Source organism: Arvicanthis niloticus, chromosome 13 (assembly GCF_011762505.2).
Source record: "Arvicanthis niloticus isolate mArvNil1 chromosome 13, mArvNil1.pat.X, whole genome shotgun sequence".
Taxonomy (NCBI): Eukaryota; Metazoa; Chordata; class Mammalia; order Rodentia; family Muridae; genus Arvicanthis; species Arvicanthis niloticus.
In genome coordinates this window covers 20601392-20617835 of record NC_047670.1, presented here as the reverse complement: position 1 = coordinate 20617835, position 16444 = coordinate 20601392, and the positions used below count along the sequence as shown (strand labels likewise).

The window sequence follows — 16444 nt, the reverse complement described above, 5'->3', positions numbered from 1 at the left end:
TTATAGATTAAAAGGAAGCTCCAGCTTTGAACCTCTCATGATTTGAACCTCATATATTATTATCTGCAGGAAGTAAGTTATATTTTCACTCGGCTGTTAAAGAAAACCAAATAACAGCTGTATTGAGGGCTACAGAGGTATAACTGAGAACAAACTTCTAATGGTCTAGGACAATTTGTGCACTAACTGTATACTACTATAAATGGTAGGATCATATTTTAAGGTCAAGGAAAACATAAAGTGAGCACATGATTCAATCTAGTACTTTCCATTCTGGCACTTGGAGAAGAAAGGAGGAAACATATCGGTGTCCTTTACCACCAGAGATGTCCCTCTGCTGTGATGAAACGGGACCTGTCAGGGTTTAAAAACAGAACATCGTCAGGGCCATGGCACCACATCTTGGCAAGAAATGCTTCGCATAGTTTCCACCGTCACAGGCGCTCCTTCGCACTCACACCCTGCTTCTATTTAAATCCCAGGCACCTCTCTCAACCACATTCCCTCTTTAGCCAGTGCCCTGGCTGTCAGCAGAGAAGAAGCAGGTAGCATGGCTCCCGGAGAAAGGGAAAGAGAGGCGGGGCCAGCCAAGAGTGCCCTCCGGAAGGTCCGAACGGCAACCCTGGTTATCAATTTGGCCCGAGGTTGGCAGCAGTGGGCGAATGAAAACAGTACCAGACAGGCCCAGGAGCCGGCAGGCTGGCTACCGGGAGCAACTCAGGACCTACCTCACACTTCTAAAGAACCCAGTCCTCACCAGCATGCCCCCAAACCTCCAAGGCCAGATGGAGATGGAGAGGGACAACGCTCAGAAGAAGCCACCGAGGTCTCCCACATCAAAAGGAAAGAGGTGACCAGAACGGTTGTCAGCAAGGCTTATGAGAGAGGAGGAGATGTGAACTACCTGAGCCACAGGTATGAGAATGATGGGGGCGTGTCTGAGGCTGTTCAGCCGGACAGTGACATCGACAGAATCCTCCTCAGTCACGACTCACCAACCCGGAGAAGAAAATGCACCAATCTGGTATCTGAGCTGACCAAAGGCTGGAAAGTGATGGAACAGGAGGAGCCCAAGTGGAAGAGTGACAGCGTAGACACAGAGGACAGTGGCTACGGAGGGGACACGGAGGAGAGGCCTGAGCAAGATGCAGCGCAGGTGGCTGCTGCCAGAATTAAACGCCCCTTGCTTTCCCAGTAAGTGAATGCATCCTTCCTTATGCCTCAATCGCCAAGGAGTTCCAACCAGTACCAAAAGTATAGTGGGCAGAGGATGAATTACCAGGTAGAGTGGGTCCTTGAGGGTAGCACATCCCTGGCCTGAAAGGACAGTGCTAACTTCGGCTGTGGCCCTCCTGGTCCATGCTATTACTGATTTACCTACAAGTGGGAACTACTTTTGGCACTCTCTGAGGCTTCCTGAGTTAGACTTGTACATGAACCACCTTCTTGGTGTAGTGGAAATGCATGTAAGCTTCGAACATGAGACACCCAGACACTAAGACACACCAAGGTCACATGAACAGTAAAAGAGGCAGCTGGAAAGGTTGAATGGAGCTTGCTTTATAATCCCCATGCTCAGCATAAAGGTGTCTGATTGATCTCGGTAGCCTCCAAAGTACAGGGTTTTAGTACAAGCGAAGGGCTTTACAACAAAGAGGAAAAAAAAATCATGGCCTTTTACTTTTCTGTGTGTGTGCACATGAGTGTGTGTATGTATCGGTGGATGCACACGTGCTCAGAAAGATGCCAGGTGTCTTTCTCTGTCAATCGCCACTCACATACAAGACAAGGTATCTCGATGAGCCTGAGGCTTGCTATTTTGGCTCACCTGGCTGGCCAGCGAGCATCCAGGAATCAGTCTGTCTGCTTTTCAGTGCTGGGCTTACATGAACGTCGGCCATACCTACAATGTATTTTTATTTTATTTTTATGTGGGGTCTGGGGATTCGAACTCAGATCCTCCTGTTTGCATAGCAAGAACTCTTAACCAGTGAGCCATCTCTCCAACCTAGCTTATTACTATTATTAGTATAATTACCCCCACTCCCTTCCCCCCACTCTAGTAAAAAGAATGTTTTCCTTGGATTTTGGAATACTTGCTATTTTGTAAGAAGAATCAGGGTCTCAAGCTTGTTAGAAAGGAGAACAAAGGTCACAGTTGCTGATCAGCAATGATGGCACTGCAATTTAGATAGTAACCTTGACTCGTGACCCCTAACCCCTACTGATTAATCAAACCAGTGACAGTCCCCGGAGCAGTGCCAATGACCAGCATTTCTGTGCATAGGTGGGATGAGGAGCTGGAGTTCTTTAGCCACAAAGACAACTGGGTACTGACTGTGGGAGCATCACAACCATCTCCCTTCATACCCAACCCAAACGTGTGCTGGGGAATTCCTTTTTTTTTTGGGGGGGGGGGTTTCGAGACAGGGTTTCTCTGTGTATCCCTGGCTGTCCTGGAACTCACTCTGTAGATCAGGCTGTCCTCAAACTCAGAAATCACCTGCCTCTGCCTCCCAAGTGCTGGGATTAAAGGCATGTGCCACCACTGCCCGGCTGGGGAATCCCTTAAGACCCCTTGACCCACTGAAGCTGCCATTCAGGTGAAGGACACTTCCTAGAGACCTCTCAGGCTCAGGAAATTGTAATAAACTTGTATTGTGTATAGTTCTGTATGACGATTTCCCCAGTTAACCTTGGTGCATGTTTATCCCCCTCTGGCTCTGAAAAAACAAAACAAAACAAAAACCAAAAAAACCAAAAAAAACAAAAAAAACAAAAAAAACAAAACCCCAAAAAAACCAAAACCTCATTCCCTTCCTATTCTAGCCTATCAAGAGGACTTAGCCAGAGGACTTTCTGAAACAAACATAGGAATTAATGAAACTTTGCCATCTAGTGGATGTTATTTCCTTGAAACTGACTTGCCAGGGTGCATTTAAACCATATGTAGGCTTGGTGTCTGCTCTTGATGGGCTGCACGTGTGTGTGTGTGTGTGTGTGTGTGTGTGTGTGTGTGTGTGTGTGTGTGTGTGTGTGTGTGTGTGTTTGTGTGTGTGTGTTCCTTATAGCAAACACTTGTGCCCTGACACCATGATGACGTGATGAATCTCATAAACCCAGGCTATTGTGACAGGACAGATCTCATGACCAGGGACAGAGGTCTGAAATGCTTTAACAGTTAAGCAGTTACTGTGTGATTCACTGACCCCTTTGTCACCAGACCCACTTTGTCACCAAGAATTTAGAAGTTTGTACCTTGAAAGATAAGCCTGGGCCTCTCTTGGGCTCAGAGCAGTGAATTGTGAGTGGTCCTAGGGTCCTGTCATACCACAAGAACTTTTTGTCACATCTTCAAGTCCAATACTCCCAGGCGTGAGGCTACTTAGTGCTCCGGAGATAAAAGAGGGTGCTTTGTGAAGATGGACTCCTTTGCTATAGAGTCAAGCAGTATTTCTTAAGAGTTGCATCCTGACAGCTTAACTTGGCTTCAAAGTCCATCAGTCTTAGCCTACTGCTTCATAGTTTAGTGTCTTTAGGGTGCTCCTTACTCTTTCTGGCTTCAGTTTCTTCATCCGCACAGCTGCCATATTATCCATCTTGAAGATGATTGTGGAGAATAGTAACGAAGTGTTTAGAAGGATGCCAGCATACAGTGTTCAATAAGAGGTTTTGGTTTTCCATCTGTGCAACCCAGTACTTTAAAAAAAAAAAAATGTGTGCTCGTCATTGACTCTAGTGTAAATAGGCTTTCATTAAAAACCAAATGAACAAACAAACAAACAAACATGGAATTCGATGAGGAACTACTCCAATCTGTATAGTAGTACCGAAGTGCATGTTGGGAAATAGCTGGTATCAGAAGCCCTCTAAGAACTGATTCCAGTTCAGGAATGCTCACGACACGACATTTTAGAAGTAGCTATCCTCACACTCTATGTAAGAAAGGTTTCGTGTTTTCTTTTTTAAGCTTGAGCTTAATATCATTAATGGTTAATTCATTATTGTTATTGGTAGAGAAAGCAGTGATATATGTTTTATCATGATGGAAACTACACATGGGAAGTCCATATGGTCCATGGCACTTGCTGTTTACGTATTCACCTTGCTTCTCCACTTCTCTCCTCTAGGGCAAACAGATACTCAGAGACACTCCACTGTAAGGCCCATCGGAAATACAGCCAAGTGGACAGCTTGAAAGGGAGGTGGCAGCAGTGGGCGGAGGAACACATACAGTCACAGAAGCTCAATCCCTTCAGTGAGGAATTTGACTATGACCTAGCCATGTCCACTCGGCTCCACAAGGGAGACGAGGGCTATGGCCGCCCCAAAGAGGGTAGCAAGACAGCTGAAAGGGCCAAGCGAGCCGAGGAACACATCTATCGGGAAATTATGGAATTGTGCTTTGTTATCCGCACAATGGCTCGCCACAGACGAGATGGCAAGATCCAGGTTACTTTCGGAGAACTCTTTGATAGGTATGTTCGCATTTCGGATAAAGTGGTGGGCATCCTCATGCGTGCCAGGAAGCACGGACTGGTGCACTTTGAAGGGGAGATGCTATGGCAAGGCCGAGACGACCATGTCGTGATTACTCTCCTTGAGTAAGCCCTCCACAAATCAACTCACCGTTGTTCTACTATTAAATGATAATGTATTACAAGTTCAAAGGCAAACTGCTCTGGAATGCTATCAATATTAAATGATTTTCTATAAACGGCTTTTGGTACTGTTTCTATGAGGTTACTATGTGAAGACTTTGACAAAAGACACTCAGAACATTCTAGAAGCATTAAGACTATAATACATACTCTGCATATGAGTATATGTATTTGATGTTTTGGAATTCCACCTACGTTTTCAAGCAAAAATTTTTGACCATTGATAAAATTGTTAGAAATTGAAAATTACACATTTCAGGAAAGAAAACTGACCTTAGATAAACTAGAACAGCATCTCAATGTAAGTAATATTTTAGGGGAAAAAATTCCATTAAGCTGAATAAAATTTAAAGTTTGGCTTAAAAAAAAATCATCACCAGCTCAGAGTGGCCTCCAACTCTATTTAACTAAGGTTATTATATGCCAGCCCTTTCTCCATAGTATCGAGACAGCAGGCTTACATGCAAAAATCATTCCCACTTTGTGAAAATTGCTAGGGCTCAGACCCAGGGCCTCATGCCTGCTGGTCCTCTGTTTCCATGGATATTCTCCACTATTGAAAAAAAAAAAATCACAGCACCTTTGGTGCATAAACAAACTTAAAGTTAGAATTCGAGAAGATGTTGAAGATCATCTGTATGGTTCAATCCAAGCCAGGTTCCTTCAGTCAGCCTTCCTCGTTCTGATGTGAAGAAGTCTTGCAGAAACAGATGCTCTCAGTGGCCTTGTGACCCACAAAGATGGTAGATACCAGGAAAGTGGGACACAGGTGGGAGGGTCAGACTTGTCTTCATGGAGCTTCATGAGCAGGTTTGATTTTAGCCGGAAGTCTTACTGGGTAACGCTGCTTACACTTTTCCTAATAAATGAACCTGGGGAACATACTGGCTTCCTAGTCTAACAAAGAAAATGCCATAAAACAAAAGTCATCAAAACAAACAAACAAACAAACAAACACAGTGTAGTTTTTCTGAGATAAAGAAAAGTTACCAGGAAGTTAACACCGACCTGCCAGTGACTAATTTTTATCTTAATGTGTATTATAAATCTAAAACCAAATGAGTATAATGTAAGACTACAAGTTTTACTGAATTCACAAAGCTAAAATTAAAATGGTTAAATACTTTGTTATAATAAATAAAAGTATTATAACAAATAAATGTCAAATTATTATATCTCAAAATAATTGGAATCCATAATTGTTACATGTCCAACATAATACAGATTAAACTACTTTAGAAATAGACAAGAATGATTGCTTCAAACTAAAAATTCCAAGACGTTTAAGAGAGAAAATACACGATTTTGTTTCCATACTAGTCACTAGTCCTGACTCATTCCTAGTGGCATTTCTAGGAAAAAAACACACGTTTTGCCACAGTGAGAACCATGTCAGAACAGAGGAAACCCAGCAGAGTGGGCTTTTGTATTATTTTTAGATTAGATTCCCAAAGCACTTAGTGTGTGTTTGAAATAAAAACAAATTCAGACCTGAACTTGGGACACTCCCAGTACCTAATCAGCATCTCACCCAATGCTTCATGAGTTCCTGCTTCCTCATCTCTGCATAGAAAGATTTTGCAGGTTCTGGCACAAAATTATTCAAAATCCAACTTGTTTGAACTTAATAATACACTGAAAACCCTTTCCATACTGTGTGGCAAAATGAGATCACGTCCATTCTCAGCTTGTTTATGGGCTTTAATTTTCAAATGTCAGTTCCTTTCCTAATATCAACATTTGTCATGGTTCAGGAGTAACTCCATATAAGATAGGATTCTGTGAGTAAGGACTCTAAGGCCGCTATATCCCTTCTTAGAGGGAACACTTCGTGTCAGGTGCATCTTAGCAGAATGCAACGTGTCACCATAGCTCTCTGGTAACACAATGAATGGTTAATTCTTTGTAGATTTTTTTTCTTATATTATTCTATTTTACTCCTATTTGAAAACGTTTTGACCAAAAAGAAAAAGAAAATGAGAAAGCTCAGGAAACGAACTATGCAAAGACATGTTTTAGTCCCAAGGTATACAAAGCGATATTTTCTCATTATTAGTTCTAAATTCCTAGCGGCATGCACTCGCTCTCCCAAACCCCAAGGCTTCCCTTTATTCCTCACTCCTCCCCAGCCTTGCTCTTCACTCCTTCCTTCTGAGTATGTACGAGCTACTGACTCCGATTCAGTTTCTCCCCACTCTCCTCACATCTGAAGAAGGGAACATCTGAGCTTTGGGTCATTTTTCTTCCCATATTGTATAGTAAAATAACATCACACCCATAGATAGTTCATGTTTTTTTTTTTCTCTTTCCCTTTGAAACACCAGTTGCTATCCTATTTATCAACAGAAATAAAGTAAAATTACCAGAGCCATTTTCATGGTAAATTTATAACTCTATGTGAGGTAGAATTCTGCTATACCACCCCCCCTCCACTCAGTCGAGTCATTGTAAGGCAAAGCATGTGGCCCGTGCTGAAGTGGTCCCTTAGCACGGATGTCCCCACTTTATTCTTTGTACCCCTGAGCACTCCTTAGTGCAAAACTAGTCAATGTGCTTTACTTAATTTATAGGCTGACCTACACTATGTCAACTGTCAGAGAAGATTTCGTTGTTATTGCACTGCCTTGTGCTCAGATATGGGAGAGATTCCAGTATCTGATAAGATTACATTGTACTTACTCTTTTGGGTGTAAGTTCTATTCCCCAAATAACTCTTGCAGGTAAATTTAAGCAATATAAAATGCATCTGCATACCACATAGGTTATGTGTGTGTAAATGCTCACCAAGATGTTTTGAAAATAAGGATATTAAGAAATACTGAAATCAATGTTCTGTAGGAATGACAGGAGTGAGTAGAGAAGAGCTAAGGTCTTAGAGTACACTAGCTTTTAGGAACGGATACATAAGCTGCTTCTCTTGGCCAAAACATATACTCGCTGCCATTTTGCACATACAACGGAATTAAGTTTGCTGGTCAACGGAAATCTCATGCCTGGCTTTAGTTGACAGTGTCATGTTTCCCACCTCACAATCACATTCCCTTTGAAATGGCTATTACTGGTTATTTTAATTCTCCCAAGAATTGACAGTTATTTCTTTAACTTTGCCTTGTTCATGGAGATTGTTCTTCCCCACAATAACCTCTTGCCATCTGTTAATGACACCTTTAGTCTTTTGATTAATTTTTGTTCTTCATGTTAATTTTTTCTAACAAGTAAAACTAACTGTTCTCAGATTATGTTTTGCATCCTTTTAAAATTGTATTGATTTCTGGTCTTATATATATTTTTTGACACACCTGCTTTAGGTACAATTTGTTTTTCTTTTAACTTGAGAGGGATGCTCGGAGCCTTTTCTTATGCTGGTCAATATTATTTTGATGAAAAGAAATAAAGGATCTATTTCAAGAACCCTATTTTAAAACAGGTCTATAATCTCCAAGGGCATTTCATGCACAAGGATATTATCTTGTTGGTTTAAAAACTTAGTATTCTGAAACAGAACATTAAATGTTTTCTTCTAATCGATAATTTCTCATACCATACTAGGAAGTAGAGTCTATGAACAGTCATGACCTACATGTTCTATTTTTCCTTGTAAAACACTGGCAACATGATAACAACACATGTGAGTTCTTAAGTCAAACCTTAAGGATGTTCGAGATATTACCCATATTTTGGGAATTTTCATACATGTATTAAGTGCTCACACACACACACACACACACACACACACACAGTGTATTTTGGTCATAGCTATCTTTAAATGTTGATACCCAGTTGGTAGCCAGATTTTGTCAAGCCCAATTCTTAAACCTCTTTTGTACTTCTTTTCATTTTTATTTTTTTTCTTATTGAGGCTATATTTTTCTCCCCTATGAATTTTACAATAGACTTGCTTATTTGTTCTTCCATCTGTAGCTTTTTTCTCTATTAATCTATTTTTTTTCACAAAAATTTTTCCTAAAGGGCACATCAGTCCATGTTATTCCTGTATTCAAATATCCTCAAATGTTACGTGAGATTAAAGCATAAACTGCTTGGAGCTGGGCATGGGCCTCTTCATGATCCTGAGATGTACATTATGTACTCTCTACCTTCCCCCACCAGATCAAACCCATCAAATCCCTTGCAATTTCTGCTGGGACGGTGTTTCTCCAAACATTTTAAATAGCAGTGCTTCCTCTAACTGAATTCAAACCACTATCACTTCCTGTGATAGCTACACCAACACAAGGCACATTTGCAGAACACTTGTCAGGAGACTGTAGCAAGCTTATTATCAGTTATTAGACATGGTAATGACTTGGTTATTGAATAAATCCAAACTCATTTGCATTTATGCATTTAATTTTATTTGGTATACATCTCTATGACCTTGTTGTAGTTGGAATCCATTACAGGATGTTTAAAGTTTTGTGATTAGTCACCTCCACAAAGACAATAATACTGCTGTGGAAGACGGAAGGGGGAAGGGCACATTTATTTACAGTTCCTTATATTACAAACATCTAACCTAGACACTATTACCTATTTGGAATGAGAGCTTTACACAGACGAGGAAACGATGCCGTTTCTATTCATCCTCAGCAACAGCGTGTCATAGAACACCAGAGATTCTGATTAATATTAAGCTTTCTTTAGATAATTATCTAAACTGTCCCCAAAAGAACTAGGTATTTTTAAGAGTTATATAACTAAAACTACTTAAGCCAACATACTTGGCTGGTAATTTCATCTTCAGAATAATTTAAAGTGCTATAAGCAACCTGGCAGTCAACACTTTGTATAAGAACAAAACTATCTTTAAACATCAATGTACAAGATATACAACATTTGTGTGGAACAGCTGAATTTTCAGCACAAAGTCACTGTCACGGAAAACAGCAGGATTTATTGTTTTGCATAACATGAAGCTCTGAAATTTAACTGATGAATTGTTGCCACATGGCTTTATTGTTGGTTTCCTACAAGAAAGAATACAATTGCTAGTTTATTCTACCTTTTCGTTTTTGAGGCCACTTGACAGTAAGCTTGCACATTCACCAAGTCTACTGAGTCACAGTACTGTCTACTACAGCCACTGCCCTTTGAGAAGAGCAGATGCTAATGGTAACTAAGAAGGTAGACCACTTAGAAAAAAAACCACGGTTTTATTTCAAAACAATTTTTTTTTCCTTTTGAGCAGAAAACAAAACAAAAATGTATTGAGGGAGTTGGTATGCAACAAGGCTAAACGAGAGAACTGTAAAACAGTGTGTCTGACACAAGGTTGAAGAAATATGCACATTTTAGTTTTGTACTTATGATAATGCCCTATTAAGCTACAAATATGTAAATAGTATTACTTGCTTAATATATTAAATCCAATAGAATCATTAAATCCCCATTCTTCTCTTGTCAATTTGTAACTCTATCTGAAAATTCAGTGATGAAAACATGCGCCCAAACCTGCCGATTGTGTGTGCTGTGGTCTGTGGCAATCAGACTGCTCCTCCAATTTCATTGTCTTAAATGAAATCGAGAATGTTTACAAAATGAATAAAGAGAATGCTGTAGTGAATTAGAGATAGAAGAGGTCTATGAAGCAAGTATTATTTTGGCATGTGGTTTCTTATCTAGAAGAAAATGTAAGTAGGCCCAAATGTCACCTGTGCCAACTCGACCAGATACAGAAGTATCTAGGCTCTATCTCGTCACTGCCCCACCTACGCTGCTCTATAAAAGGAATTAAGACAGACTAAACACAAGTTGACCAGAGCACCATCCAGTTAGGACTGAGATGACGGGAACTGAAAAGGTGGCGGCCTCTACGATCCGAATGCTGCTGCACTCTGCTGACAAATCCCACCTGGCTGCTACACTACTGGATCCCAGGCCATGGTGTAAACAAAAGAACTCTGGGACAGAAACATGATTTGAAAAATAAACTCCAAAATTATAGTTGCAGTAAATGGCCAAACACCTGACTTGAAAGCACGAGTGACACATGAATTGTATTGCTTCTTGAACATTCCTAACGAACGCTGCGTTTGTCCATTCAGGTTTGGGCCGATGTCCTGCTGCAACCAAGAGCCCTGTATTTATTCAAAAGCCCAGATTTCAATGTCTTGGATGAAGAAATCTTCCTTCTTAGAAAGTGTATGATTCCCAAACGTTTTGCAGGAATGGCTTCGTCCATGGTAGAGATCTCCATCAAGCCAAAGAGCAAATTCTCCTCTGAAATACATCAAAACAGCAGTTATTAACATTCATACCTTAATTATAGTTAACTGGGTTTTTCAATGTGTATGAACTCTAGGCCATGAACTTCTCTAAACCTTCCCCTATTCCATTTCTTTGTGAGACTGAAGCAAGATTTTTGTGTTTTTTTCCCCATTATAAAGTCATTTGTTTCACAAATTAAGGAATAAATTAAGAACACTAAAATTTACTTCATATTATGATTACCTTTTGGCATGTGGTATAAGTATTTCTTTCCTATTTTAGTATTTTCCTTTTCTTAGGCAGTGTTCTACCACTACACTGTACCCCAAGTCATTCTCTTTGTTGTACAAAGTTGTTTTTAATTTGGTTTTCTTACAGGTGTTAAAATTCATCTATGATAAAATGAGGGTTAATCATAATGGTAGGAAAAAAAAAACCTTAGTTATTCTAGATGCTTTGAAAAATTTTTTTGCTATTAAAAACAGTATCGGGACAAGCAACAGGGGTGTTTGCTCAGATACTTCTCTAACAGTGAGAAAACAATGCCAGCTTTTTGTTGTTGTTGTTAGCAAGGCATGGAAAAGACTTTAAAGAGACAAAAGACACGATCCTGGGATCCTTTAGCAAGCAGTAGGAATAAGACGTAAGCCAGGTGTGACAGAGCATAAAGGACCAAGTAACAGATCTCAGGGGAAGAGACTTCAGGGTCATCTTGCTCTTAACTGCTGCTGTTTCTCTTCAGCTTCCAGGTGAATGTTAAAGTGGGGAGGACTAGAGTTATCTGTGGGTATAAGGACAAACATTTAAAGTGTAGTAGGGGATTACGCTAGGTTAGTAAAATTGTAACCAAAGGGTTTTTGCTAAGACCCTTGACGTCAGTAGCCCTGGGTGGCTGGCTAGATTTCCGGTCCTAGGCGTGACTTCCATCTTGCTGAGTGAGTCTTAAGTCCAATTAGAGAGCTGTTGGTTTCCACCAAGGTACATGCAGTATTGCACCTCATGCAGTAATTGTGGAAGAGAGCGTGAAAAGAATGTGAGATCGGGGAGTTTGCAGTGAGACTGTGTCTCCTAGGAATGTCAGGAGTGCACTCTTAAGTCTCACCAACATGACTCCCTAAACATGAACTAAACCAAGGACAACACGAGATATGCCAAAGTGGGCAAAACCCACCAGGCTTCAGTCACACACGAAGAATTCAGGCAACTAAGGAAGTGGGAGAAATACTCTTCAGCAGGGAAGAGCAGCATAGCAAATTGGTTATCTTATACTACACAACCAGCCCTGCAAATATACATACAAAACAACACATAGACGGAGCATTTAGTATTTAGGAATATGCACACATGTATACATGCATGTGCAACAATTAATAAAGAGGTCACAAATTTGAGAGAGAGCAAGAAGAGAGACATATTGAAAGGTTCGGATAGAGGAAATAGAAGAGAAAAATGATACAATTATAATCTCAAAAATAAAATGTATAAGGTAACAAAAATTATATAAACCAGGAAAAATACCTCACTGGGAAAAGCAGCCAATTTCTATGCTCCATTTATTAATATTGGTAATACTAATTTTAAAAAACTTTTGGTTGATATGCAAAGTTATTAGACATTTAGTGGTAATCTATGTATCTAAGCATCTCAAAAATGACATTAAATTCTTCAGTAACCTTTGTTCCCACATATGAATTTTGTTCCTTGCAACTCAATACAATCTCAGTTTTCTGTGGCTCTTATTAGAAGTTTCTAAAGTTTAAAAATCAAATTAAAACTCGGTTGTTCCACTTGTTTTAGGGCTGCTGGTTCCATGGTTGTCACACTTAAAGAGATCGTTGGTCCTTAAATATATTCAAGAGTTAAAGCTCTGTCCTGGGTGAAACATACAGAAAGCACATTGCTATATAAGCTATATGTTAAAAATGAAGACTTTCTGAAAATATAGTGGATAAAAAAGTAAAAGAAGTAATAGCTAGCTATTTTGTCCAGTATTGTTACAAGCAAACCCCAAGCAGGATTCTTATTATACAAGATATGAAAAGAAAAAATAGTGCATAAACGAGACTGTATTTTTACCTATTGTGTGATAGACACTATACCAGAATTTTAAAGAAATTTTATCTTTTTAATTTCTTTACAAGCCTCCTCCCCAAGATGAGTCATCTGTAGTTTATAGCTAGCTGAGGGCTTTCAGGGAGTTAGTTCAAGGTCTCATGTAATATATGTTGCCTCTAAAGCCTCTATTAAGTCCATAAAATGATGATTCCAATTTGGAGGAAGGGTTATAATTTGAGTATATCCTCAAAGGTTTATGTATTAGTAGCTTGGTCCCCAGTGTAGCTATGCTGAAGAACTGGAAATTTCAGATATGACACATGGTGAAAGTGGTTAAGTCACTAGGGATACCATGTCACTCAAAGATTATTACAGTTTTTATAGGACCCTATGCAGGTTAAGTTCTTGTGGCTTCCCATTTACAATGTGAGCTAGTCTGCCCATATCATTTCTTTTCCTTCTATGCTATGTAGTGATGTAGCAAAGGGGCCCTCACCAAAGGCAGACAGATGGTATTACCCAATATTGAACTGTCCATTTTTAAATCAGTGAACTAAATAAACCTCTTTTCTAGTTTTATAACAATAGAAGATAGACTGATAAAGGGCCTTCTATATAAAATTCTGAAATATTAAGTTCTTAAAGTTTCTTAAAGTTTGAACATGTATTCTTTGAACACAGAAGACTTATCTTCCTAGCAAACAAGTTAGTGGTTATTTATTTTGATGAAATCATGTTACAGAAAGTCTCATTAAATGAGATTGAACATATTGGTTTTTGTTTTTAAAAGATTGATATATTTTTTACTTATATGAGTACGCTACAGCTGTTCTCAGACACACACTAGAAGAGTGTACTGGATCCCATTACAAATGGTTGTGAGCTACAATGTGGTTGCTGGGAATTGAACTCAGGACTTCTGGCAGAACAGTCAGTGCTCTTAACCGCTGAGCCAAACATGTTGTTTTTTAAGGTATCTGTAATAGTCTGAAATTGTTAACGCTTGATCATAAGTTTTGGGAGAGTTAATAGAATATTGTGCATGATTACCGTTTTGGGCACATCTACATAATTCCTGTAATTGGATGATGTAAATACTATAGTCTGACAAGAGGAGCCTACTTACAAACACATTTACGTAGAAAAATATTTGCTTGAATTACCTTGGACATATAATCTTGAAGGCTAAGATTCTGCAGCCTAAATTAGTGTCATATTTCTGTAATTGTATACAAGTAAATAATCTATCACTTTTACAAATTTGGGGATCATTTAGCATCACATACATCTGATCCCAAAGGAAAGGAAGAAATGCCTAAGAATCCAGCTATGTAAATACTACGTAAGGACACCCTATGAAGTAGCAGAGGAGGGTACCGTTAAACAACACTGACCAAACGAGGATATCTGAATGTGAAGACAAAAAGATTTTCATAGGGAGGTTAGGCTGGGATGATACTATTGAAGAAAACCAAAGACCTTGAACCTGGTGTTATTAAACCTGATTACAGGAAAACAAACTTTTATAATTGTCTGAAATACAGATCCAAATAAAGCTCAGAGAAAAACTAAAAGAAAAATGTTGGTTTTGCCTAAACAATGAGAGAGACAGCAGATTATCATCTGTACTTGGATATTCAAGACATTAAATGATTCAGACTAGTCAAATTTCAAATGTCAAATTTCAAAGAGCCAGTGCACTGTAAACCAAAAGATAGGTCTTAATTTAAATCAACTAGCCATCATTTTAAAATGAAAAAAAAAAAAAAGTACTTTACCAACTATGTAAAAAAGAGATGTTACGGACAGCTCATGCAAACCCAACAGTGCTTCCGTCTTAACAGAACACAGTGATGATAAAGTCAGAGTCACCACAGAGTTCATCTGCACACATACATAGTTTAATACAATAGAAAATCCATCAGTAGTTCTCGAAACTTTTCCTTAAGGGGAAATGACAAGCTTCTGTGTTGTCATTATCCTATCAAATACAGTATTATACTTAACTATTTTAAAAAACATACTTTGCCATAATATATAAGTTTAGAGTCTAATGCCAAAATTTTCCAAAATAACTTACTTTGTAAATAATCTAAACCTATTCCTGAAGAATCTCATAGTGAAATGTTCAAGGGACTTACCCTCCACCGCCAAATGCTAATGAATCCATGTCTCCTTTGATAAAAAACATATTATCTCCTGTCCACTTAAAGACCTATATAAATGGAAATAAAGTGTTGATTACATGTTGACAACAGTCCTCCCAACACAACAGACACACCACCACCAAAGTTTTAGCAGAAAAAAATTACTTCAGATTTCTGTGTTTCCGATTCAACTTGAAAGCATGTGGGCAACTCTACCTAATTCTCCATCCCTATTTCTCAGATCCTAACTCTTATACAGTATTCTCTCTTCTGACATTAACTGTTCTTCTAACGTAAATGTCTGTAAACGCTACAGGCCAAGATCCTTTTGTGGTTTCAATTTCTTGAATTTAAAAATATAGTAAAATTTTTAGATTAATAATGCTTATGATTTTCCAAATTAAAACCCTTGAGAATTCTGAAAGGAAAACTAGACTTAACAGTCTTATATCTAATTTTTTTTAATGCATGAATAAGTATAGGTAGGGGTATATGCCCATGAACATGCATGTTGAGGCCAGAGCCAGACATCAGGTCTCTTCCTCTATGGCTCCCAGTCTTTGTACATTAAGGCAGGGTCTCAGGTAAACCAGAACTAATTTAGTAAAAGTGGCTGGCCACTAAGGCATCACAACAGGTCACCCATCTCAGTCCTCTATCTCGGAGGCTACAGGCACACTCAGCCAAGCCCAGCTTTCACAAGTGCTGGGGGTGCACTATAGAAAATCTACCTAATTAGCCCCGGTGCTTTACTTTATCTTTATCATGTTTTTCAAACTTATTACATACATACATACATACATACATACATACATACATACATCCCTACACATCTTTTTAGTAAGTTTTTAAATTTACTTCTTTTTCTTTGTATACTAAGCCATGGAATTCACAGGCAGTGGACTCTGGTAGCTCAGCCCCTCTCCATTAGTTCTCAGTGTGTTTCTCTTGGTAGAGTAGGCTGGTGCTCCAGCTAAACCCAGTTTCCTTTCTTTTGGCTTCTTTTTTTAAAAATCATTTTCCTTTGCTCTCCTCAGGAAGCTATTTCAGCTCACAGAGAATTTAATGTACTCAACTCACACATTAATTCTCAAGAATATTATCCTAAGCTTACTTGCCTTTAACAGTGCCAACAGCATGCTAGGTGACACCGTAGTCTTCCAGTTTTATGATGGTACCATTTATGAGATATTACTTTATGAACTGCACCCATTCCCTTGATGTTTAAAATATCACTGTTCTTATAGATTTGTATATATATATGACTAAACAAACATTGTCATGCTTCCTAAAAGCTAAAGAACATACAGTGTGTTTGTTACTTTGGCAAGTTACTAGAAGACTGACTGTTGTGGTCACAAGTTTCAATAAAGT

At 39.0% G+C, this 16444-nt stretch overlaps 2 protein-coding genes across 10 annotated transcripts in view; one reads left to right on the top strand and one right to left on the bottom strand.

Moving 5' to 3' along the window:
- The first annotated feature begins 494 nt into the window (after positions 1–494).
- Abra (actin binding Rho activating protein) lies at positions 495–5077 on the top strand. The gene is made up of 2 exons (XM_034516953.2): positions 495–1194; positions 4131–5077. Exons 1-2 carry the CDS (start codon positions 551–553, stop codon positions 4606–4608), a joined length of 1122 nt encoding a protein of 373 aa, XP_034372844.1. The 5' UTR covers positions 495–550; the 3' UTR covers positions 4609–5077.
- Positions 5078–8993: 3916 nt separating this feature from the next.
- The window catches only part of Oxr1 (oxidation resistance 1), a 393007-nt gene continuing 385556 nt past the window's right edge, over positions 8994–16444 (bottom strand). For all 9 annotated transcript variants that reach the window (XM_034516175.2, XM_034516174.2, XM_034516177.2 and 6 more), the window contains 2 exons: positions 15065–15138; positions 8994–10880 (listed from right to left, as the gene is read on the bottom strand). In XM_034516175.2, the coding sequence (XP_034372066.1) occupies positions 10745–10880; positions 15065–15138 (210 nt within the window). In that variant the 3' untranslated portion in view covers positions 8994–10744. The remainder of the gene's footprint in view (positions 10881–15064; positions 15139–16444) is intronic.

Coding starts and splice junctions, on each gene's coding strand:
- Abra (XM_034516953.2), top strand. CDS start 551: ATGGCTCCCGGAGAAAGGGAAAGAGAGGCGGGGCCAGCCAAGAGTGCC. Junction 1,195..4,130: donor AAACGCCCCTTGCTTTCCCA/GTAAGTGAATGC, acceptor TCTCTCCTCTAG/GGCAAACAGATACTCAGAGA.